Source organism: Saccopteryx bilineata, chromosome 4 (assembly GCF_036850765.1).
Source record: "Saccopteryx bilineata isolate mSacBil1 chromosome 4, mSacBil1_pri_phased_curated, whole genome shotgun sequence".
NCBI classification, from domain to species: domain Eukaryota; kingdom Metazoa; phylum Chordata; class Mammalia; order Chiroptera; family Emballonuridae; genus Saccopteryx; species Saccopteryx bilineata.
This window is the reverse complement of record NC_089493.1, coordinates 76,621,125-76,646,096: the sequence shown is the minus strand read 5'-3', so window position 1 is coordinate 76,646,096 and position 24,972 is coordinate 76,621,125. Positions and strand designations below refer to the sequence as shown.

Sequence of the window (24,972 nt, the reverse complement as noted above, 5' to 3'; positions counted from 1 at the left end):
GCCAGGGATACAGTGGAATTGGTGGTAGTAAGTGAAAAATTATCTCTTTCCCTGTTACCCTCACATCTTAAGAAAGAAGAAAGTTCCAACTATAAGTGTGTATGTACATCTTTGATAGTAAAACCTTTGGTACAATTTAAATTTTCCCCAACATGTATCACTCGTATTTAGTTTTTGTTTGTTTGTTTGTTTTTATTAAATGAGAGGAGGGGAGGCAGAGAGACAGACTCCCATACCCTGCCTGGGATCCACCAGGCAAGCCTCCTAATGGCAATGCTTTGCCCATGTGGAACGCTGCTCCATTGTTCAGCAACCACACTATTTTTTAGTGCCTGAGGTGAAGGCTCCCTGAAGCCATCCTTAGTGCCTGGGGCCAACTTGCTGGACCCATTCAGCCATGGCTGAAGGAGGGGGGAGGGAAAGAAGGGAAGAAGCAGATGGTCACTTCTCCTGTGTGTCCTGACCAGGAATCGAACCTGGGATATCCACAGTCCTGTATGATGCTTTACCACTGAGCAAACTGGTCAGGGCCTTATTTTTAGTTTTTATTTTTATCTTAGCCAGTTGGAGAAGCATATTTTTATTGCTTCCCCTAACTTATAAATGTCAAGTTTTATTTATGCTATCTACAGTGTGTCCATAAAGTCATGGTGCACTTTTGACCGGTCACAGGAAAGCAACAAAAGACGGTAGAAATGTGAAATCTGCACCAAATAAAAGGAAAACTCTCCCAGTTTCATACCTATTCAGTACAGTTCGATGTGGGCTCACGCACAGATTTTTTAGGGCTCCTTAGGTAGCTATCCCGTATAGCCTCTACAGACACGTCACTGACTGATGGCCTACCAGAACGGGGTTTCTCCACCAAACTGCCGGTTTTCTTCAACTGCTTATCCCACCAAGTAATATTATTCCTATGTGGTGGCGCTTCGTTATAAACGCGCCGATATTCACGTTGCACTTTGGTCACGGATTCGAATTTAGCGATCCACAGAACACACTGAACTTTGTACTGTCCACATCTCAACTGGCATGGCTGTAGGCTACTCTGGTGTATCCCCGGTGTTACACCATCATCTGCGCATGCACACATGCTGCCACATCATCCTACAGAAACTGGGAGGGTTTTCCTTTTATTTGGTGCAGATTTCACATTTCTATTGTCTTTTGTTGCTTTCCTGTGACCGGTCAAAAGTGCACCATGACTTTACAAACACACTGTTTATAAAAATGTCTCACTGTATCTGAAGACATTTTTTTACTTATTCATTCATAATCTTAGTTGAGCTCCTCTTATATGCCAGGTACCATTCTAAGTGTTGAGAATTAAGTTGTAAACAGGTAGAGTTTCTACTACTATCTTATATTCTGGTCAAATTTATTGATCACCAAAATTTGTGATGGATGGCACAATGTACCAATTAGTAACCATAAAGATTACAAAATTAGCCTGACCAGGTGGTGGCGCAGTAGATAGAGCGTTGGACTGGAATGTGGAGGATCCAGGTTCGAAACCCCAAGGTCGCCAGCATCTGGTTTGAGCAAGGCTCACCAGCTTGAGCCCAAGGTCACTGGCAAGGGGTTACTCAGTCTGCTGAAGGACTGCGGTCAAGGCACATATGAGAACGCAATCAATGAACAACTAAGGTGTCACAACAAAAAACTAATGTTTGATGCTTCTCATCTCTCTCCGTTCCTGTCAGTCTGTCCCTATCTATTCCTCTGTCACTGTAAAAAAAAAAAAAAAAAAGATTACAAAATTAGGATACGCATCATACGATTAGTGTCATGTTAATAGTTTTATGGTGTTTTGTTTTTAGAATCATAAAATCAATGGGAATAATATGGATCTATTTTTTCTTTTAGTTCTAAAAAAACCCCCTATTTCTGTTTCTCAATATGGAAGTCATCAAGTAATCTCTCATCAGCCAACTGGACAACCTCTTTCCCCAAATATGGTTCTAGGTATGAAGTCTTATTCTTAAATTTTTACTTGAAAACCAATTCCTACTTATGTATTGTTATATAGTGAGTAAAACATGGTTTAACAGCAGTGTGAAGTAGCATTCTTCTAGTTAATGTTATATATTTTCAAATGATTGATAAAAGCTCAAGTAATCATTTAAAAATGCATGTAGTTGCCTGATGTGTTGTGGTGGTGTGGTGGATAAAACATCTATCTGGAACACTGAGGTCACCAGTTTGAATCCCCAAGGTTACTGGCTCTGAGAGCAGGCTCATCAGCACAGGGTCTTTTGCTTGAGTGGGGGATCATCCAGACGATCCCAAAGTTTACCAGCTTAAGCCCACACAGGTCACTGACATGAAAAGCTCAAGGTTGCTGGCTTGAGTACACTGGCTCAAACCTCGTTAAGGCGCTTAAGAGAAGCAATCAATACACAACTAAAGTGAAAGCAATGATAGTTGATGCTTCTCACTCTTCCTCCTCCCTTGGAAGCAATGAGTGCACAACTAAAATGAAAGCAACTACGAGTTGATGCTTCTCATCCTCTTTCCCTCCCTTTATCTCTCTCTTTCTCAAAAAAATGCATGTTTTCTAATAGATTACTAAAAGCAGAAGAATTATTTATTTTGCCACTCTGGACTACATTTTTTTGGGTTTTTTTTTTTGTTTTTTTTTTTTTTTATTTTTTAATTTTTTTAATAATTTTATTTTTTTAATGGGGCGACATCAATAAATCAGGATACATATATTCAAAGATAACATGTCCAGGTTATCTTGTCGTTCAATTATGTTGCATACCCATCACCCAAAGTCAGATTGTCCTCTGTCACCTTCTATCTAGTTTTCTTTGTGCCCCTCCCCCACCCCCTTTTCCTTTCCCTCTCCACCCTACATTCTTTTTTATCTCTGTCAGTCTGTATGTATTTACTTTCAAAATGTTTCAAATTGATTTCACAGAGGCCTTCCATAAATTACTAGATCCACTTTATCTTAAACTCTCTATTCTGTTCTTAGGAATGTTTCTGTTTTCTAAATATCTATTTGATTTTACAAAATGTTCTCCTAAAATGAGAATTTATATGATTAGGGTTAATTATAATAAGGATCTAAATCAAGGCTTTGATGTGGAAAAAAGGAGGGAACATGGGGGAAAGAAAGGTTATGTCCTGAAGATACTAATAAGAAAAAGATCAAGAGTTAGCAGTGTGAGTAACTGTGTAGATGAAAATAACTTAGAGTTTGGAACTTTTAATAGCCTTACTGGATTTTGGAGATTTCTGACAGAAATATATATTGTAGTTTGTAGGGAGGAAAGCCGTCCAACTTATATTATTGCCATTTTAATTTTTCAGTGTCTTCTATACATCCCTTTGGTAAATAGGTTTATAATCAGTACTAGAGATGCTTATGGGGACTGATTAGTAAACTTCACACTAGAATCACATTGGTTATAAGATTTGATTAAAGAAATTACAATAAACCTTAAAAAAAAAAAGCTACCTGAATACACAGTGTCAGACAACAATGTATCTTAGCTTTTCTAGGGAAGCTCTTACGGAATTCTTCTGCAAAATGTGACCTTAACTTGATCTTTTTCTGTTGTAGATTCTCATATTAATCACAATGGAAACCCTGGAACTTCAAAACAGAACCCTTCCAATCTTCTTCAGCGTTTAATTCCAGGCCCAAACTTGGAGAGTGAACCCAGAATTCAAGCAGATACACTAAAGCAGGCTACCAAGGATAGAATCGGCGATTTCCATAAGCTGAAGCAAAGTAAGAATCAGTTGATGAATATTATTCTGAACAGATTTCTTTAAATACTGTATAATGTTTGTTTACAAGGCTTCATTAAGGTCTTTACTATTATAATCTCTAACTGATAAATGCTTTTTAATCTCTAACTGTAAAGCTTTTGCATATAAGCAGAATGTATAATTGTGGTAAAATTTAAAGGAAAAGCAAATTTTAAAGAGATCTTAAAGATTTTCAAGTTTCTCATGTTTGCTAGTGTTAAATAATAAATTTCAGGTGAGTTGATACTTAAAAACTGTTATTCTTATGACTAAGTCTTTTTGGAGAAGTGAGAAAAATATATTTTACTATGCTAGTGGATGAAGACTTTTGATTATAAGGAAAAGAACATAAATAATTTTGAAAAATGGATTCTGGGAGAAATAACAGACCTGAGGAGACTGCCATAGTGGATGGCTCAATGCTTTCTTTTTCATCCCTCTGATTGCAGTTTACTTCATGTAGGTCTTAGGAGAGAAGTGAAAGAAAATTAATATATTCATAGTACAGAAGTACTGACTTTGATAACTGGACAATACCTATTAATTATGACTCTCTAGTAGATTCTCAGGAACTATAAGAAAAAAATCTGGTAGTAGAGAGAATTTGGGGCAGGAGAGTATCTCTTAAACTGTATGAGACAGACCCTTTAAACTATACCTTTTTTTTTTTTTAACTGCTTCTTTTCAAGGCTTCTTCAACTTCTGAACAGAAAGAATGTCTAAAAGCTCCTTTGCCTTTGCTTTTTAGATGGCTTCTAGGTTCAGAGAAGTATTTAGGCAGCTATTTGTACACAGGTTGCTTGTATGATGAGAACTGTACTGATTTCTTTAATCTATTGAAGATATTTTTATTGGTCTTAATCAGGGGTAGTCAACCTTTTTATATCTACCGCCCACTTTTGTATCTCTGTTAGTAGTAAAATTTTCTTCAGTAATAGCGATTTATAAAGTAAGGAAGTAACTTTACTTTATAAAATTTATAAAGCAGAGTTACAGCAAATTAAAGCATATAATAATTACTTGCCAAGTAGTTTATGTCGGATTTTCGCTAAGTTTGGCAGAATAAATCTTTCTAACACAACTTACTATAGTTAAACTTATCTTTTTATTTATACTTTGGTTGCTCCACTACCACCCACCATGAAAGCTGGAACGCCCACTAGTGGGTAGTAGGGACCAGGCTGACTACCACTGGTCTTAATAGTAGTTATTCAAATTTCAGCACCTATATGAACATGTATAGTTTGTATGCATTAAATTGACTTTTCCTTATTATTAAAAGCCTAGCTGTGTATCTTGATTAAAATATTATATAAGAAACATTTTTATTTACAAGAATGTGGCTAACATTTTTAAAACAGTGAAGAAAATATTTCCTCAAAATCTTGTTGGGATATCGGCCTGAAAACTTTTATCTGAACAAAAAGAGATTTAGTTTAAGGGTGTAACTAAATAAAGTATCTTAATTTGATCACTTGAGATTTTCTTCTAAACTTATAGTTTGTCCTTTAAAAATTTTTATTTGCCTACATGTATTTTTTTCCCTAATCTTTGGGTAAAGAATGTGATCTGAAAATAATTGCCAAGGAAATTATCACTCTCTACAACTTAAAGAGTCTATTGAGTTTTAAACACTCCATATTCTTTTAAATGTTTATATAGAGTTGAAATCAATGTGAACACTATTTTGTGGTTTACTTCAACATTATTTCTTACATTTTAATCTATCAAATAGTTACATCGTTGTCATTTTAAATATATGTTTGTATATACATGTATACTCATAAACACATACATATATCCCATTGGGCTTACACAATAGTAATAGTTAATTTAGCTTGGTTCTTTTATTGATTATTTAAATTATTTTATATTCTCTCATGTTAGTTGTAATTATAAATATCGTTTTCAAAGTACTTAATGCTTCTCCTACTTTGGATGTTTCTTTTCTTTTCTTTCCTTTCTTTTTTTAAGTGAGAGGAGGGGAGATAGAGAAACAGACTCCCTCATGCACCCTGACGGGGATCTACTGGACACCCCCATTTGGGGCTGTAGCTCAAATCAGGCGAGCTATCCTCTGTGCCTGGGGCTGACACTTGAACTGGTAGAGCCACTGGCTGTGAGAGGGGAAGAATGAGAGAAGGAGGAAAGGGAGGGGATGAGAAGCAGATGATTGCTTCTCATGTGTGCCCTGACCAGGGATCAAACCTGAGACGTCTGTACATAGGCCAGTGTTCTATCCACTGAACCAATTGGCCAGGGCCTTGGATGTTTCTTTAAAAGTGTAGTCCCCAAACTGGAATTACTAGGTCAAAGTACTTAACTAGCTTCATAGCTCCTGTTACATATTGTTAGATTGTTCTCTAGAACAGTATTACCGTATCAGTGGAGATGTTTAAATCTATTTCACTATAGCTTGAGCAGATTTGCTTTCTTTTAAATTTTTTTTTTTTTTTTTTTTTTGTATTTTCTGAAGCTGGAAACGTGGAGAGACAGTCAGACAGACTCCCACATGCGCCCGACCGGGATCCACCCGGCACGCCCACCAGGGGGCCACGCTCTGCCCACCAGGGGGCGATGCTCTGCCCCTTCCGGGCGTCACTCTGTTGCGACCAGAGCCACTCTAGCACCTGGGGCAGAGGCCAAGGAGCCATCCCCAGCGCCCGGGCCATCCTTGCTCCAATGGAGCCTCGCTGTGGGAGGGGAAGAGAGAGACAGAGAGGAAGGAGAGGGGGAGGGGTGGAGAAGCAGATGGGCGCTTCTCCTGTGTGCCCTGGCCGGGAATCGAACCCGGGACCTCTGCACGCCAGGCCGATGCTCTACCACTGAGCCAACTGCCCAGGGCCTTTTTAAAAATTTTTATTAATTTTAATTTTTTGTGTTAACATGGATTCAAGTGTCCCACTCAATATAACTACCTCAACCCCCACCCCCAGAGCACATTTGCTTTAAAAAGACACTTAGAATACATTTCCTTAAAGATATATATATATATATAATTTATTTTATTTTTTAGATTTTATTTATTGATTTTTGAGAGACAGAGAAGGGAGAGAGAGAGAGAGAGAGAGAGAGAGAGAAAGAAAGACGGAAGCCTGACCAGGCGGTGGAGCAGTGGATAGAGAGTCGGACTGGGATGCGGAGGACCCAGGTTCGAGACCCCAAGATCGCCAGCTTGAGCGAGGACTCATCTGGTTTGAGAAAAAAGCTCACCAGCTTGTACCCAAGGTTGCTGGTTTGAGCAAGGAGTTACTCAGTCTGCTATAGCCCCACGGTCAAAGCACATATGAGAAAGCAATCAATGAAAACTGAGGTGTCACAACGAAAAACTAATGATTGATGCTTCTCATCTCTCTCCATTTCTGTCTGTCTGTTCCTGTCTATCCCTCTCTCTGACTCTCTCTCTCTGTCTCTGTAAAAAAAAAAAAGAAAGAAAGAAAGAGGGAAGAGAAGCGCAAAGCAAGTAGTTGCTTCCTGTATGTGCCTTCGCCAGGCAAGCCCAGGGATTTGAACCTGCGACCTTAGCATTTCAAGTTGACACTTTATCCACTGTGCCACACAGGTCTGGCTCCTTAAAGATATTTTAATAAAGCATTTACTTTCTAGTGACCTGTCTGTTTTGTGAGGAATTTTACTATAATTATTTCTTGGTATATAAACTGTGCATCAGTTTTGACGACTTTGTCTGGTAACTTCGGAAATTGACGCTATATAACTTTTTTTTTTACGGAGATAGAGAGAGGGACAGAGATAGGGACAGGCAGGAAGGGAAAGAGATGAGAAGCATCAAGTCTTCATTGTGTCACCTTAGTTGTCCATTGATTGCTTTCTCATATGTGCCTTGAACAGGGAGTTACAGCAGAATGAGTGACCCCTTGCTCAAGCCAGCGACCATGAGGTCAAGCTGGTGAGCCCACACTGAAGCTGGTGACCTTGGGGTTTCTAACTTGGGTCCTCTGTGTCCCAGTCCAACGCTTTATGCATTATACCACCACCTGGTCAGGCGATCCTATATATCTTTGTATCAATTTTTATAAATAATTCAGATATTTTGATACCTTTTATGATTTACGTTTACCATAGTTTTCCACTTTCAATTGACTTTGTTTCTTTTTCTTTCTTTTTTTTTAATGAGTTATTGATTTTAGAGAGAGGATAGATATAGAGAGAGAAGGGGGGAGGAACAGGAAGCATCAACTCATAGTTCTTCCTGTATGTGCCTTGCAGGAAAGCCCAGGGTTTTGAACCAGCAACCTCAGCATTCCAGGTCTACGTTTTATCCACTGCACCACCACAGGTCAAGTTCAATTGCCTTTTCTTTTCTTTTTTTTTTTTTTTTTAAAGATTTTATTTATTGATTTTAGAGAGGAGAGAGAGTGAGAAAGGCGGGACGGGGAGAAGCAGAAAGCATCAATTTGTAGCTGCTCTGGTATGTGCCTAGACTGGGCAAGCCCAGGGATTCAAACCAGTGATCACAGCATTGCAGGTTGACACCTTTATCCACTGCGTCACCACAAGTCAGGTACAATTGCTTTTTTTGATAAGACTTTATTCTATTTTATAATATAAAAGGTGTTTTTTTTATTAAAAAATGTTTTAATGCCTGACCAAGCAGTGGCGAAGCAGATAGAGCATCGGTCTGGGACACAGAAGACCCAGGCTTGAAACCCTGAGGTCATCGGCTTCAGCACAGGTTCATCCAGCTTGAGTGTGGGCTCACCAGCTTGAGCACGGAGTCACTGTTTTGAGTGTGGGATCATAGACATGACCCCATGGTCACTGGTTTGAGCACAAAGGTCGCTGGCTGAAGCCCGAGGTTGCTGCCTTGAGCCCAAAGGTCGCTGGCTTGGCTCATAATGAGAAAGCAATCAATGAACAACTGAGGAGCCGCAACAAAGCATTGATTCTTCTCATCTCTCTCCCTTCCTGTCTGTCTGTCCTTATCTGTCCCTCTTTCTGTCTCTGTCACAGAAAAGTTTTAAATTATGATAAAATACAGATACAAAATTTCCAAAGTGTTTTATTCAATGACACTTAGTACATTCACAGTGTTGTATGATCATAACAACTATCTAGTTTCAGAAGATTTTCATCACCCTAAAAGAAAAGTACCCATTCTCTCCTACCAGTAGTTCCTGGCAACAACTAACCTGCCTTCTGACTCTATGGATTCGCCTGTTCTGGATATTTCATATATAGGGAATCATACAATATGTAGCCTTTTGTGTCTGGCTTTTTTCACTTAGCATACTCTTTTCAAGTTTCATGTATATTTGTTTGTTTGTTTATGGATGGATGATATTCAGTTGTACAAATACATTTTGTTTATTTATTTACCCATTGATGGACATTTGGATTGTTTCTGTGTTTTGACTGTTGTAAATAAATACTGCTGCTGCTCTGAACATTCTTTTACAAGTTTTTGTTGGAACATCTGTTTACAATTCTTTTAAGTATATACCTAGATGTGAAATTGCTAGGTTATATGGCAATTCTATGTTTCCTTTATAAGAGCTGCCAAACTAGTTTCCTCAGCAGCAGTACCATTTTACAGTCCCACCAGCAATGCATGAACATAGTTTCTCCACATCCTTGGCAGCAGTTAATATTGAACTTTTTTAAAAAAAAAGCTATTACATGGCCCTGGCCGGTTGGCTCAGCGGTAGAGCGTCGGCCTAGCGTGCGGAGGACCCGGGTTCGATTCCCGGCCAGGGCACATAGGAGAAGCGCCCGTTTGCTTCTCCACCCCTCCGCCGCGCTTTCCTCTCTGTCTCTCTCTTCCCCTCCCGCAGCCAAGGCTCCATTGGAGCAAAGATGGCCCGGGCGCCGCCGGGCATGGCTCTGTGGCCTCTGCCTCAGGCGCTAGAGTGGCTCTGGTCGCAATATGGCGACGCCCAGGATGGGCAGAGCATCGCCCCCTGGGGGGCAGAGCACCGCCCCTGGTGGGCGTGCCGGGTGGATCCCGGTTGGGCGCATGCGGGAGTCTGTCTGACTGTCTCTCCCTGTTTCCAGCTTCAGAAAAATGAAAAAAAAAAAAAAAAAAGCTATTACCATCCTTGTAGGTATGAACTGGTATCTCATTGTGACTTTCATTTGTATTTTCCTGATGACTAATGACATTGAGCATCTTTTCAGGTACTTGTTTGCTATTTATAGGTTCTCTTTGGAGAATGTCTCTTCAGATCCTTTGCCCATTTTCAAATTGGGTTGTCTTTGTTTAGTTTTAAGTGTTATTTATATATTCTGGATAAAAGATTCTCATCAGATATATGATTTACAAATATTTTTGCCCGTTTTATGGGTTGTCTTTTCACCGTGATAGTGTCCTTTGATACAGAAAGTTTTTAATTTTGAAGTCCAGCTTATCTATACTGTTCACAAAAATGAGGGGATATTTCAAAATGAATATGAAGTTATAAAATATCCCTTCATTTTTGTGAGCAATATATTTTTTATTTTGTTGTTCATGCTTTTGGTGACAGATCTAAGAAACCTTTGCCTAATTGTGAAGATTTTTGGCTTTATTTTTTTCTAAGAGCTTTATAGTTTTAGCTTCTGTGTGTAGGTATTTTATCTCTTTTAAATTAATTTTTGTATATGGTGTAAGGTAAAGACACAACTTTATTCTTCTGTATGTGAGTATTCATTTGTCTTAGCACTATTTATTATTAAAGAGACCATTTTTCCACCATTGAACAGTCTTGGCATCCTTGTCAAAAAATTGGTTGACCACAGCCCTGGCTGGTTGGCTTAGCGGTAGAGCGTTGGTTCAGTGTGTGGAAGTTCCGGGTTCAATTCCTGGTCAGGGCATACAGGAAAAGTGACCATCTGCCTCACCCTTCCCTCTCCTTCTCTCTCTCTCTCTCCCTCCGGTAGCCATGACTCGAATGGTTTGAGCAAGTTGGCCCAGGGCGCTGAAGATGGCTCCTTGGTCTGGTGCTAAAATATATAGCTCAGTTGCTAAGCAACGGAGCAGTGGCTCCCAATGAGCAGAGCATCACCCTGTAGGGGGCTTGCTGGGTGGATCCTGGTAAGGGCGCATGCAGTAGTCTGCCTCTCTGCCTCCCCACCTCTTACTTAAAAAAATTTAAAAATCGCCTGACCTGTGGTGGCGCAGTGGATAAAGCATTGACCTGGAAATGCTGAGGTCACCGGTTCGAAACCCTGGGCTTGCCTGGTCAAGGCACATATGGGAGTTGATGCTTCCAGCTCCTCCCCCCTTCTCTCTCTCTGTCTCTCTCTCCTCTCTCTCCCTCTCTCTCTCCTCTCTAAAAATGAATAAATAAAAAAAAAAAAAAAAAATTTAAAAAAAAAAAAAGAAAAAAAAAAAATTTAAAAATCAATTGACTTCAGATGTATGTGGGTTTAGTCTGGACTCTCAGTTCTGTTCCATTTAGCCCAGATGACAATACCACACTGTTTAGATTATTATAACTTTGTAGTAATTTTCAAAATTGAGAAGTGAGAGTCTTCCAATTTTGTCTGTCTTTATAACATTATTTTAACTATTTGGGATCTCTTACAAGTCCATGCGAATTTTAGGATTGCTTGTTTATTTCCACTAAAAAGGCAGCTGAATTTTAATAGGAATTACATTGAGTCTGTAGATTGTTTTGGAACACACTCTCATCTAAACAATATTTAGTATTTCAATCCATGAAAATGGGATGTCTTTCCTTTTATATAGGATATCTTTAATTTCTTTCAGCAATGTTTTATAGTTTTCAGTATACATATAAGTTTTGCGCCTGTTTGGTTAACTTTATTCCTAAGCATTTTATTCATTTTGGTGTTATTGTAAATTGAATTTTCTTAATTTCCTTTTTAGATTGGTCGTTGCTAGTGCATAGAAATATGACTGATTTTTTTTGCTTTTGGTTTTAGATTTTTTAAATTCAGTTTTCTAAAATATGCTAATATTTGGCTTTATTTTAAAGATTTCAAATATGGTATTTGATTTTCCTTATTTAGAAATAATAGCTGTGTATCAGTGTTTTATATATAATATATTTATGTCATGAATTAGCTTATGTAAACATGTATATGTATATATAAAATCAATTTTTTTAAAGATTTTATTTATTGATTTTAAAGAGGAGAGAGAAAAAGGGCAGACCGGGGGTGGGCAAGTGGGAAGCATCAGCTTGTGGTAGTTGCTTCCTGGATGTGCCTTGACTGGGCAAGCCCAGGGTTTCAAACTGTGACCTCAGCATCCCAGTTAGACACTTTATCCACTGTGCTACCACAGGTTAGGCTAAAGTAAATATTTTTAATGTGATTCAAATATTCTATGTGTGCTTTATATCAGCTGCATTTTTATTTTTATTTATTTTTTACCTTTCAATACTCTTGACCCATTTCTCCCACCCTCACATCTACCTCCTGCCTCTGGCAACTATGAATGTGTTCTCCGTACCTATGAGCTTGATTTTTGTTATTGTTATTTTTAAATTTCACATATAAGGGAAATCTTACAGTATTTATTTTTCTGTCTGACTTATTTCATTTAGCATAATGCCTTCAGGTTGATCCTTGTTGTAAATAGCAAGATTTCATTCTTTTTTTATGGCTGAATATATATATTTCCGTAGCCACAATTGCTTTCTTTATCCATTCATTCATCGATAGATAGGTTGTTTCCATGGCTTCATTATTGTAAATAATGCTATTGTGATCATGGGAGTGCATATATCTATTTAAGTTAATATTTTTGTTTTCTTCAGATAAGTAACCTAAAAGTGGAGTTGCTGGATCATATGGTAATTCTGTTTTTTATTTTTTGAGGAACCTCCATACTATTTTTCATAGTTGCTTTACCAATTTACAATGTACCTTTTCTCCACATTTCTACAATTATAACTGATATTTGCTTGTTGCTTTTGTATCCTGAAACCTAGCTGAATGACACTGTAGATTTTTATTCATGTTTTTAAGACTTTATTTATTGATTTTTAGAGAGAGGAGAGAGACAGAAAGGTGAGGGAAGAGCAAGAAGCATCAACCCGTAGTAGTTGCTTCTTGTATATGCCTTGGACCAGGCAAGCACAGGATTTTGAACCAGCAACCTCAGCATTCCAGGGCAAGTGCTCCACCCATTTTGCTACCACAGGTCAGGCCATCTTGACTCTTATGATAAGCCTTCATTTCCTTAATATAAAATCATCAGGGCATAGATATACTACTCAATTTTTATTTATTTCCCCCTCTAATTGATATTTAACCTCTTTGGAATTTATATTGATACAAAATAATTTGCCTCTACCATGATAAATATTTGACTCAGGATTCTTTTCCCTCCCTCCCTCCCTCCCTCCCTCCCTCCCTCCCTCCCTCCCTCCCTTCTCTCTCTCTCTCTCTCTCTCTCTCTCTTTCTTTCTTTCTTTCATTCTCTTTTTTTTGTGACAGGCACAGAGAGGGAAAGATAGGGACAGACAGACAGGAAGGGAGAGAGATAAGAAGCATCAATTCTTTGTTGTGGCACCTTAGTTGTTCATTGATTGCTTTCTCATATGTGCCTTGACCTGGGGGGCTACAGCAGACCAAGTGACCCCTTGCTCAAGTCAGTGACCAGATGAGCCCGCACTCAAGCTGGCAACCTCACGGTTTCGAACCTGGGTCCTCCATGTCCCAGTTCCATGCTCTATCCACAGCGCCACCGCCTGGTCAAATGGCTCAGAATTCTTACTGTTTATTTTTACTTTATGGTATTTACTACTTGTTCATCACATAATAAATTACTTCACTATTTAAAATTTTTATTTTATTTATTGAGTTTAGAGAGAGAAGAAAGGGGGGAGAGAGAGAGAGAGACAGAGACAGAGACAGAGATTTATTGGTTTACATATTTATGCATTCATTGGTTGTATGTGCCTGACTGGGAGTGGAACCTGCATCCTTGGCTTAGCTGGATGATGCTTAACCAACTGAGCTACCTGGCCATGGCTTATTTCACTATTTTTTACCTGCTCTAGAATTTTCATTTTTTTTCAATTCTTGTTTTTATCCGTAGCAAATGATAATTTTTAAACCAATTATGATTGTGAGTTTTTCTTGTACCACCAATGAGTCTTAGATACCAGATGGGTGTCATACAATTCAACTCAATTCTGACACCATCCACCTGGAGATGGCCTCAGATCTCACAGGGTGGGGCGCAGTCCTTCAAGACTGCTACCCCCCTGCCTGACCAGACAGAGGCACAGTGGATAGAGCATGAGCTTGGGACACAGAGGACCCAGGTTGGAAAGCCCAAGGTGGCCAGCTTGAATGCGGGATCACCAGCTTGAGCACAGGGTCATCAGCTTGAGTGTGAGATCATAGACATGACCCCATGCTTGCTGGCTTGAGCCTAAAGGTCATTGGCTTGAGAAAGGGGTCATAGGCTCTGCTGGAGCCACCCCATCAAGGCACATTTGAGAAAGTAATCAGAATACAACTAAGGTGCTGCAACAAAGAATTGATACTTCTCATCTCTCTCCCTGTCTGTTTCTCTTTCTCACTAAAAATTTTTTTTTTTTTAATTTAAAAATGACTATCATCCCTTTTTCCTGCCTTTCTTCCATTTCAGATACCAGTTGTACATCCAGGTTTTTTCCTATGCTTCTGAACTACAGGCTGTACATCTCAGTTTCCAACATCCTCCTTACGTTTGATTAATTTGCTTGAGCAGCTCAGAGAACTCAAAGATTTTGCTTAGATTACCCATTTATTGTAAAAAGGATATAATTTAGCCGGACCTGTGGTGGCGCAGTGGATAAAGTGTCGACCTGGAATGCTGAGGTCGCTGGTTCGAAACCCTGGGCTTGCCTGGTCGAGGCACATATGGGAGTTGATGCTTCCTGCTCCTCCCCTCTTCTCTCTCTCTCTCTCTCTCTCTCTCTTTCTCCAGTAAAAATGAATAAATAAAATCTAAAAAAAAGAATCTCTTTAAAAAAAAAAAAAAAAAAAAAAAGGATATAATTTAGGAACAGCCAGATGGAAGAGGTGCATAGGGCAAGATACAAGGAGACCGTGCACAGCTTTCATATTTACTCCAAGCACTCTACTCTCCCCAGATCTCTACCAATGAGAGAGCGCCTTGATCCTTGTGTACTGGAATTTTTTGTCTGTTTTTTGTATTTTTCTGAAGTGAGAAGCCAGGAGGCAGAGAGACAGACTCCTGCATGCACCCGACCAGGATCCACCTGGCAAGTCCACTAAGAGGCAATTGCTCTGTTGCAAGCGGAGTTGTTCTAGGGCCTGAGGCATGGAATTTTTATGCAGACTTTATTACATAGGCATGATTGATTAAATAATTAGCCATTGATGATTGGCTCTCTCCCTTCCTGTAGGTCAGGGGGGTGGGTCTAATTACTTAGTTGTCCTGGTGACTCATTAACATAAGAAAGGACTCTTAAGACTCTCCAAGGATTTTAGGAGCTTCCTAAATTCCAAGGATTTTAGGAGCTCTATCAGAAAGGGGGATGAAGACCAAATATATATATTTTATAAATCACAATATCACATATATGTTTGTAAACTATAGTTTTTAATAATTTGAGCCTACCTTAAAATTTAAAAAATTAATTTTTCTCTGGTGTTCCAGAAGAATTTCACTATTAGTTTATCAAGTTATATAACTAGTCCTCAGAAACTTTAATATATATTGAATTAAATCTACATGTTCAATTGAGCAAAATTATATTACTATCTTTAGTCCTTACGAAATATTCCATTTATTCATGCTTCATTGTAGTTTTATATTTTTCTTTCAATAAATATTTGACTTCTCAAGTTAAATTGTAAAAAGATTTAATTTTTTTATTTAAAAAGGAAACTTTCATTTATTATATTTTCAAGTTGTGTATCACTATTATGTGTATTACAATTTATCATTTGGTATTTCTCATTCTTGAAACTTTAAACTACTTGCTTATATTTTCAATACATTCTTTTTATAAGGATTTAAAAAGATACACTAGCATGTTAACTGTGATAGTGATTATATAAGGTCTACCGGAAAGTTCTGTCTGTTTTTGGAATAAAACAAAATACAAATTTTTCTTACTGGCAATAAACTTTATTAAATAATATAATTGCCATTATTAATAATGATTTCTTGCCAGTGTGAGGGCAATTTGTATATCCCATTTTTGAAAAATGTTTTATCTTTTGATGCAAAAAATTGAACCAGTGCTTGTTTGATATCTTCTTCATTTTTGAATTTTTTGCCCTTCAAAAAATTTTGTAAGGACAAAAACAAGTGATAGTCGGAGGGTGCTAAGTCCGGGGAATATGGTGGGTACGACAGACATGCTTCTGTAGCATTTCTTCCTTGTTGAAATTTGTAAAAATTACAGTGGCGTAAATGATTATTTTTCTGTGATTTCCTCATTTTACAAACAAGAAAAATTAGACCCAGAGAGTTTAATTTGCTTGAGATGAGTAGTGGAACAAGCAGGACTATTATCTGGGTCCCTTTTCATCACAGTCATGCTTTTTCACTGAATTTTACCACCTCCTCTATACTTTTGAAGTTTGGGGAAAAGTCACTGATATTTTCTTTTTTTGTTCTATTTCCAGCATACCTCTGATCATACTTTAAAGCCATGCTCTGCTGTCACCTATTTGATAAACCCCTTCTTATTTATACCAACTGTACTAAGTTGATCACTTCTTCTCATACCACTTCAGTTCACTGAACATATATATATATACTTTCATTAGTGTCTGTGTAATTTTTTTTTTTTTTGTATTTTTCTGAAGCTGGAAACGGGGAGACAGTCAGACAGACTCCCGCATGCGCCCGACAGGGATCCACCCGGCACGCCCACCAAGGGCAACTCTCTGCCCACCAGGGGGTGACGCTCTGCCCCTCCGGGGCATCGCCCTGCCTCTACCAGAGCCACTCTAGCGCCTGGGGCAGAGGCCAAAGAGCCATCCCCAGCGCCCGGGCCATCTTTGCTCCAATGGAGCCCTGGCTGCGGGAGGGGAAGAGAGAGACAGAGAGGAAGGGGGGGGGTGTGGAGAAGCAAATGAGCGCCTCTCTCATGTGCCCTGGCCAGGAATCGAACCCGGGTTCCCCGCACGCCAGGCCGATGCTCTACCACTGAGCCAACCGGCCAGGGCCTGTCTGTGTCATATTGCTCTATAATTTACCACTGTAGGGGAGAAAAAAGTTTTCCTTGACCTTTTTAGGGTCCTGGCTAGATCTGAAAATTAAACTGATAAAGACAGATTAACATAAGAAAAGCATGCAAGTTTATTTAATATAAAATTTACATAACAAGGGGTACTCTTCATAAAAAAATAAAGACCCAAAGAAATGGTTTAACCTGAGTGTGTTTATGCTAGTTCTGATGAAGAGTGGGAAGCTGTGGAAAGACATGATAAGGCAAAGGGAATGAGGTAACTGTAGTAAAGTAGGAGAAACTTAGCAAGCTTTATTTTTTCAGATTCTTCTCGGTCTTCTTCCATCTTGGATATAAGGATGTTTCTTTCCTTCAGGTATGGGAAAGGCACCTTTCACATGAGGGTTTCATGACCTGCTTCGGGAGAAGGTCAGAAAGTCCTTCTTGCACATGCCGTTTCTGAAATTCTTCTGCTTGAAGTACAGTAGTCTCCACTTATCCACTGGGGATATGTAAACCCCAGGGGATACCTGAAACCACGGATGGTACCAAGCCATATGCATACTGTGTTTTTTCCTATGTACACATACATATGATAAAGTTTAATTTATAAATTAGGCACAGTAAGAGATGAGATGAACAACAATTACTAAGTAACAATGATAATAATATACTATAACAAAAGTTATGTGAATATGGTCTCTCTTAAAATGCCTTATTATACTATACTAATCTTTTCACTGAAAGGAAGCACTTTATGGCTTCTCTTTGGCATATCTGAATTGCCAGCGTCACTGCTCTTATGCTTTGGGCCATTTTTAAATTAAACAAGAGCTTCTTGAACACAAGCACTGTTAGTGTGACAGTTGATCAGATAATTGAGATGACTGCTAGATGACTAATGTGTGGGTAGCATGGACACGTTGGACAGAATGATTCATGACCCAGCTGAGACAGAGCAGGGCAGCATGACATTTCATCATGTTACTCAGAGTAGTGTACAATTTAAAACTTACAAATAATTTATTTTTGGAATTTTCCATTTAACCCTTTGAGTAGTGAGTTTTTTTCATGCTCTCTGACTCCCTGGGAGTATTTTCTTTTCAAAAAATGAAATAAATTCCAGTTACAATTTTATTAACTCGTAAAATCATGTTTGTTTGATAACCAGTTTATGGAAACAAGAAAGACATACATTTGCCTTTTTTTAATGTTGCCTTACACATTTTTAAAATAAAAATTTTTGTATGATCATACTCTGGATGGTCAGGAGGCATGAAGATATAAGTGAACATTCATACTACTCAAAGGGTTAATATTTTTGGACCAATGTTGACTGTAGGTAACTGAAACTTGGAAAGCAGAACTGTGGATAAAAGGTAACTACTGTATTCAATATGCCAAGGGGTACTGTGACCTGAATCCCATCATCCCCCTGTCTGAAACTTTACCAAGAAATTTCATAATCTAGAAACTAAGCTAGTGGACTGTTTCAGAACCCACTGAAAGTCTGTTAGTCCCAGGCCTTTCTGTGGAAACAAAAGAAAAACAAAGGTTAATCATTGAAACAACAGTGGAGCAAAAACAGTTTTATAGTTATTCATGTAGAAAATAATACAGTAATTAATAAGTAATAGTACAAGAATAAAATCTGTGTTTTACATACTCACAACTGTAAAGCTGCTTTTGCTGCACCCTGTATAAACTTATAAACAGCGTTTTTGGTCCGGAAGGCATGCAGTTGAAACCCGAGGCATCTTCAAATGGAATGAAGACAGGCACTGGCAATATAACAGATTTTCCTGATTTAAACTTTGAATATCTCTGGTGATGTCATCAGGTTATCTAGTGAACTATCTAACTGGCCCATGCAACTGTTGGCACAGTGATTGTCCATTCATTAGCCATTGGGGGTGATTTTGCTGAAGTTTATGTCAAATTGTCCAGCTTCAGCTTGCAAGGTTTTGGGTATAGGTAAATTTTAATTTTTAGTGATTGAAAGACAAAAGAGGTGTGTGTGGGGGAATTAGAAACTTCAATTTGGAAAGTTGTAGCCAGATGTTGGCAGGACCTAAAAGGATTTAGAATCCAGTCCAGTTCACAGGTAGGTAACAGAATCTTAAAGACAATAAGTAGGACTAGAATATAATACCCACAATATTATTCTCTTTATAATCATCCCCATTTCTATCAAAGATAATTAAAGTAAGACTAATTTGTTTACAAAGTAAGTCTAGTCTTATGAAACTTGGCCTGATTATTTATATATAAATGCAGCAAGAATAGTGATTGACCACATAGGTCTTTTGAGTTTGCTTTGCTGGAATTTTTCATAAGGAATCTCAGATTGGACTTTTTAAAATTTTTATTTATTTTTTATTTATTCATTTTAGAGAGGAGAGGGAGAGAGAGAGAGAGGAGAGACAGAGAGAGAGAAGGGGGGGGAGGAGCTGGAAGCATCAACTCCCATATGTTCCCTGACCAGGCAAGCCTAGGGTTTTGAACCAGCGACCTCAGCATTTCCAGGTTGACGCTTTATCCACTGCACCACCACAGGTCAGGGGTCAGATTGGACTTTTTAAAAACCCCTGGAAGCTAGGGACTTGCCATCAGACTTTGCTTGTAATACCTGTAGACTTAGGTGAAGTCCTCTAGGTTCCTGGTCTTGTAAGAAATGATCGTTCTTATTACCTATAGAGCTGGAAACCCTGTATACCAGGGATAGGCTACTTTTTGCAAAGGGAGCTTTATAAGTATTGCCTCTTTAAAGCCAACCTTAGTTCTAGAAAGCTGTATCAGTTTTGGAATTTTGTGTAATTGTAGTCATACAATCAAAATGATTACTTGGTCATAAGTTATATTAATATATAATTATGAGAATTTTTCTGCTTTTAATTTCCTTGCTTTAAAATTCTTAGTTCTGATCCTTTATAGTTTTCCTCTTTTTTTGTAGCTTATCATTTGTTTTAATTTTCTTTCAAAAATCCAGCTACTGCCTGACCAGGCGGTGGCACAGTGGATAGAGTGTCGGACTGGGATGAGGAGGACCCAAGTTCGAGACCCTGAGGTCACCAGCATGAGCGCAGACTCATCTGGTTTGAGCAAAGCTCACTAGCTTGGACCCAAGGTTGCTGGCTTGAGCAAGGGGTTACTCAGTCTGTTGTAGCCCCACGGTCAAGGCACATATGAGAAAGCAATCAATGAACAACTAAGGTGTCGCAACAAAAAACTGATGATTGATGCTTCTTATCTCTCTCTGTTCCTGTCTGTCTGTCCCTATCTATCCCCCTCTCTGACTCTCTGTCTCTGTAAAAAAAATAATAATAAAATAAAATCTAGCTACTAATTTTGCCAATTTTTAAATTTCTAATCTGTTTTATACTATATTCTTTTCTAGTTGTGACTTGTCATTTTATTCACTTTTTAAATTTTTAGGTAGATACTTAATTAGTTACACTTCTCTTTCTTACTAATTTATTCACTTAAACTTATGCCTATTAGTCAAGACATTATTCATTTATAACCACAAGTTTTCCTCTCTTGTTTGCTGGCATACATTGGTTTAATAAGTGTTTCTCAAACTTTTTGAAGTCAGGGCACATTTAAAATCCTACAAATAATTGTACATGCACTATATACAAATTTCTGAGAAATATGTTACAATAATTAAGTCAAATATTAAAGAAAAAATATAAATCCAAGCATGCTTTCATGGTAATTAAATGAAATAAATATGACAAAATTAAATTTATTCTGACATTAAAAAACTTTTTTATGTTACATTTTTTGAGTTATGCTTTTTAGAATTAGTAGAAAAGAGGGGTTAAAAAACCAAACAACCAAAAATGTTATCTTTTTATGTATATAGATACATTCTTAGTAAGATTTAGTAAATTCAGCAGGTCCCAGCGCAAATGTGTTAAGTTTTTTCATTCTTGTGCTTATGAGAAACATGAGCCTGATGTGTCCTAGCGATTTCTTCCATGTTTGGGCATATATCTGAAAGGCAAACTCTCATTTCCTCATCAAAACATTGAAGAATTCTTCTCTTTTTACTCTTAATTGTGTTGAGCGCAGAAAACCCCCACCATACATATCATCTTAACTTTACACTAAACAAAGCATAGAAGAAACTTGCCTCCAGTCTTTCAGGGGAACATGGGGTGTAGTGTAAACAATTCAGCACCATAGCTTAACAGCCTTTTGCAACCTAATCAGGCAAGTGAGGTGGGGGGTTGTACAGACTGTCAGCTTACAGCCAATTCCCCACACCTCTATCCCCTAAAAATCTAAACTCCAAAAACTCTGTTGGTTTTTTGGTCCTGAACAGGCACATATTTCTGTGGAATACCACAGGGTGCACCTGGAAATCGTCTAGGGCGCACCAGTGCACCCTGGCGCTTACTTTGAGAACCACTGGTTTAATACCTTTAATATATCTTTATTTATACTGTCTTTTAAGAGTATTTTACTATTCTGATTTTGTTCTTAATGAAGAAGCATATTATTAAGGGCATTTTTTTCTTTATGGTTTTACTGTATTTCCCCATGTATAAGACACTTCCATGTATAACATGCATCTTAATTTTGGGGCTCGAAATTTGAAAAAATGTATTACAGGAGGTTATTGAACTCAAGTTGTATAAAATTCATACAACTCCCCATCACTGTCAAAACTACCATCCATTAGCTTGTCCTTATCTGTGTCTGATGACAAATCACTGTCTTCATATATTACCTCGTCCTCAGTTCCATCTATGGCATTTAAAATGCCACAGCCACTGTATAAGGAAAATCCAGTTTTTAAATGCCAAATTTTTTGAAAAAGGGTGTATCTTATGCATGCGGAAATATGGTAATTGTTAACTTTATTTCTCTATCTGTATTCAAAATAAGTAAAAGAAAACACTTGAAGTAGCAGGTGAGGAACAAGCCTATTTGTTTATTAGGACAATGGAGGCTTATAGAAATGGTCAGGCTTTGGCTATATTTGAAGAATGAGATATTGTATTAGGCTAGACCAGTGGTAGTCAACCTGGTTCCTACCGCCCACTAGTGGGCATTCCAGCTTTCATGGTGTGTGGTAGCGGAGCAACCAAAGTATAAATAAAAAGATAAATTTAACTATAGTAAGTTTTCTATGAAGATTTATTCTGCCAAACTTAGCAAAAATCTGACATAAAGTACTTGGTAAATAATTATTATATGCTTTAACTTGCTGTAACTCTGCTTTATAAATTTTATAAAGTAAAGTTACTTCCCTACTTTATAAATCACCATTACTGTGGAACCGGTGGGCAGTTAGAAAATTTTACTACTAACAGAGATACAAAAGGGGGCGGTAGGTATAAAGAGGTTGACTACCCCTGGACTAGATCTATGTGTTTTGTTTCCAAAACAAAAAGCAAAAATAAGCTTTGCAGAGATTGAAGACTGATGACCTATGTCTATTTTAATCCACATGTGAGTTTTGTTTGGTCCTCGCAGTGATTTTTTAACATTTGAAATAGTTGCCAATTTTTAAAAATCAAGAGATTTCTCATAAAATTCTCAATTATCTGTGTTCTCTTAAAACAATATTTGATATAACCACTGAAACTGATTATGACTGTTTCTTTAGAATGAGACCTCACTCTAACATAACACATCCATTTATCTTGCTTGTCTGATGCCTGTAGGTGTTCAAATTTGTGGCCCCTTTCAACAGCATGAGAGTATAGAAGAGGAACCTTATAATTGATTTAGGGCAAGGATTTAGCTATTTGGAATCCATGGCAGAATAGAAAGATACATGAGGTTATATACTAAGCTTGAGGGGGAAGTATTAACTGAAATTTAGCAAATAAGAAGCATCAGACTGAGAAGTGATATTGAGAAATGGTAAATGAGGAGATTGTGATCTTAAGAGAAAATACACTATACTGAAATGCCAGAGGCACTATTATCATAATGACGCCTTGTTGATAGATGGAAAATATGAAGGAAGTCTGAATATGTGAAGGAATCTCTTTCTCCGTCCTACTTGAATTCTTTCGCATTATGGAGACAGATATAATCTCAGTCTATATCTTCATCTGATTTTATTTTATCTAGAGACTGGATATATGGAGAGATCAAGTGCAAATGATAGTAGAAGTGTAAATAGGTGATGAATATAAAAGCACTTGATTCCTTAGGTACAATGTTATGATGTTAGAACAAGTTGAAAATTTTATTGAAAGCCCTGATTATTAGAGATGGGAGTAAAAATCTCAGACTTTATACAGTGATCACCGCAAATGTTTTTGCATTTTTAAATTCAGTATTTTTGTTTTATAGATTAATATATCACATTGATATAATTATAAAGATATGCATTTTTTGTATTGACACATTATGCAAAAATAGCTAGATAATTTGTTGACATGTTTTGCTATATTGGAAGATATATTTGGTTTGGTTTAATTTAAAATGTAGAATGCAGGCTATATGGTGGCACGAAGTATAGTTTAGGGTTACTTTAAAGTATCCTGGGGGCATACTTTGAAGAAATATTCAGATACCCTCCAAAGTATAGTAGTTGAAATTGAGGATCCATGGAAGACCTACCTGTTTTTCAGTTAAGAGGGAAATAACCTATATATTTAGCTGCTTTGAATAGAGAAAGTGGTTTATTTCAAACGTTAACCCCATACTGTAAGTCTCAAGAACAGTTACTCTAAATATTAGGTGATGATTATTGATCAAGCCACTTCTCATATGGTTTTCTGTGTAGCATGCTCCAGGGTGAGTGGCAGCAGGGATTTATTTATTTAACTCTGGTTAATGATTCTTCTGAACACCACTGGAGAGACAAGCTAGTGTACCAGAAAATACATGATTTTCTTTTATGTGTGGATCTTTTAAAAGTATCAACCTCTGGTCTAAATGGCTTAGTGAGTTCATCTTTGACCTTTCCACTCTGACCACACATATAACAATAAGCAAAATGTACAAAAGAGAGAATTAAAAGCGTATTGATAATCTCAAAAACATGCTAAACATTTCTGTGGTCAACAAATGATACAAATGACCTGACCAGATAGTGGTGCAGTGGATAGAGTGTCTGCCTGGGATGCTGAGGACCCAGGTTTGAAACCCCGAGGTCATTGGCTTGAACTCAGGCTTACCAGCTTGAGTGTGGGGTCGCAGGCTTGAGCGTGGTGTCGTAGACATGACCCTGTGGCCTCTGGCTTGAGTCCAAGGTCACTGGCTTGAGCAAGGGGTCACTTGCTCTACACATATGAGAAAACAATCAGTGAACAACTAAGATGCTGTAGGAAGAATCAATGCTTCTCATTTCTCTCCCTTCCAGCTTGTCTGTCTGTCTGTCTCTCTCTCTCTCTCGCTCTTGCTAAAAAGAAAAAAAGAAATGACACAAACAGGCTCCCACTGGAGGATGCACATGCCTTTTTTCCCCCCTTTCTTTTTCAAATATGTTTTTTCTCACTAAATACTAAGAGTCCCCATGAGATTTGCAACCAGAGCAGCAGTGGGCAGTGGAAGCTCATCCCAGACTAACCCCCTGAACCTGTCTCCAAGGTCCCCTTTTCTCTTACTTTTCAGTGAGCTAAGAGCAGCCTTGCCTTGGTTCACTTCTTTCCTATAACATCGTTAGAGAACTGAACCAGAGTACTGCATAGGTACTCTCCTGTTGCTTCTTCTATTCTAAACCCTCTTTGTTTCACTGTCCCCAGCTTTAGTATATGTAATTTCAAAATCAAAACAAACAAAAAAATGAAATAACACAAAAATACAAGATGATGAAAGGAATTGAATGATTGGACTTATTAGGCTCTAGGTCTGGAAATGCAGGTTTCCAGGAATTTGGCTGTTAAACGCAATAAAAAGAAATTGGAACCACTTAAAATTGTAGCCAGGCTTATTACCTAAAGTCACAACCTGATTATTGCTCCATCTCCCTTGACAGAACAAGCTGAAAATAAAGCTCTTGCTGACTGCCATCTAGGACTACAATGTTTAGCAACATGAAGGCTCATAGAGATAGGAACTTACAATTGCAGCCTTGTGACCATGCACTAACCCATACCACCATTGTCCTACACTGAATCTTTGCTATCCC

At 37.9% G+C, this 24,972-nt stretch overlaps 1 protein-coding gene across 7 annotated transcripts in view; it reads left to right on the top strand.

Annotated features, from left to right (window-relative positions):
• Positions 1-24,972, top strand: part of GOLM2 (golgi membrane protein 2) — a 123,038-nt gene that overhangs the window by 74,972 nt on the left and 23,094 nt on the right. For 4 of the 7 annotated variants that reach the window (XM_066276623.1, XM_066276618.1, XM_066276622.1 and 1 more), the window contains 2 exons: positions 1,867-1,965; positions 3,572-3,742. In XM_066276623.1, coding sequence (XP_066132720.1) covers positions 1,867-1,965; positions 3,572-3,742 — 270 coding nt within the window. Of the gene's footprint in view, positions 1-1,866; positions 1,966-3,571; positions 3,743-7,989; positions 8,060-24,972 lie in introns of all 7 variants that reach the window. The other 3 variants (XM_066276620.1, XM_066276619.1, XM_066276621.1) reach the window with 2 other exon arrangements.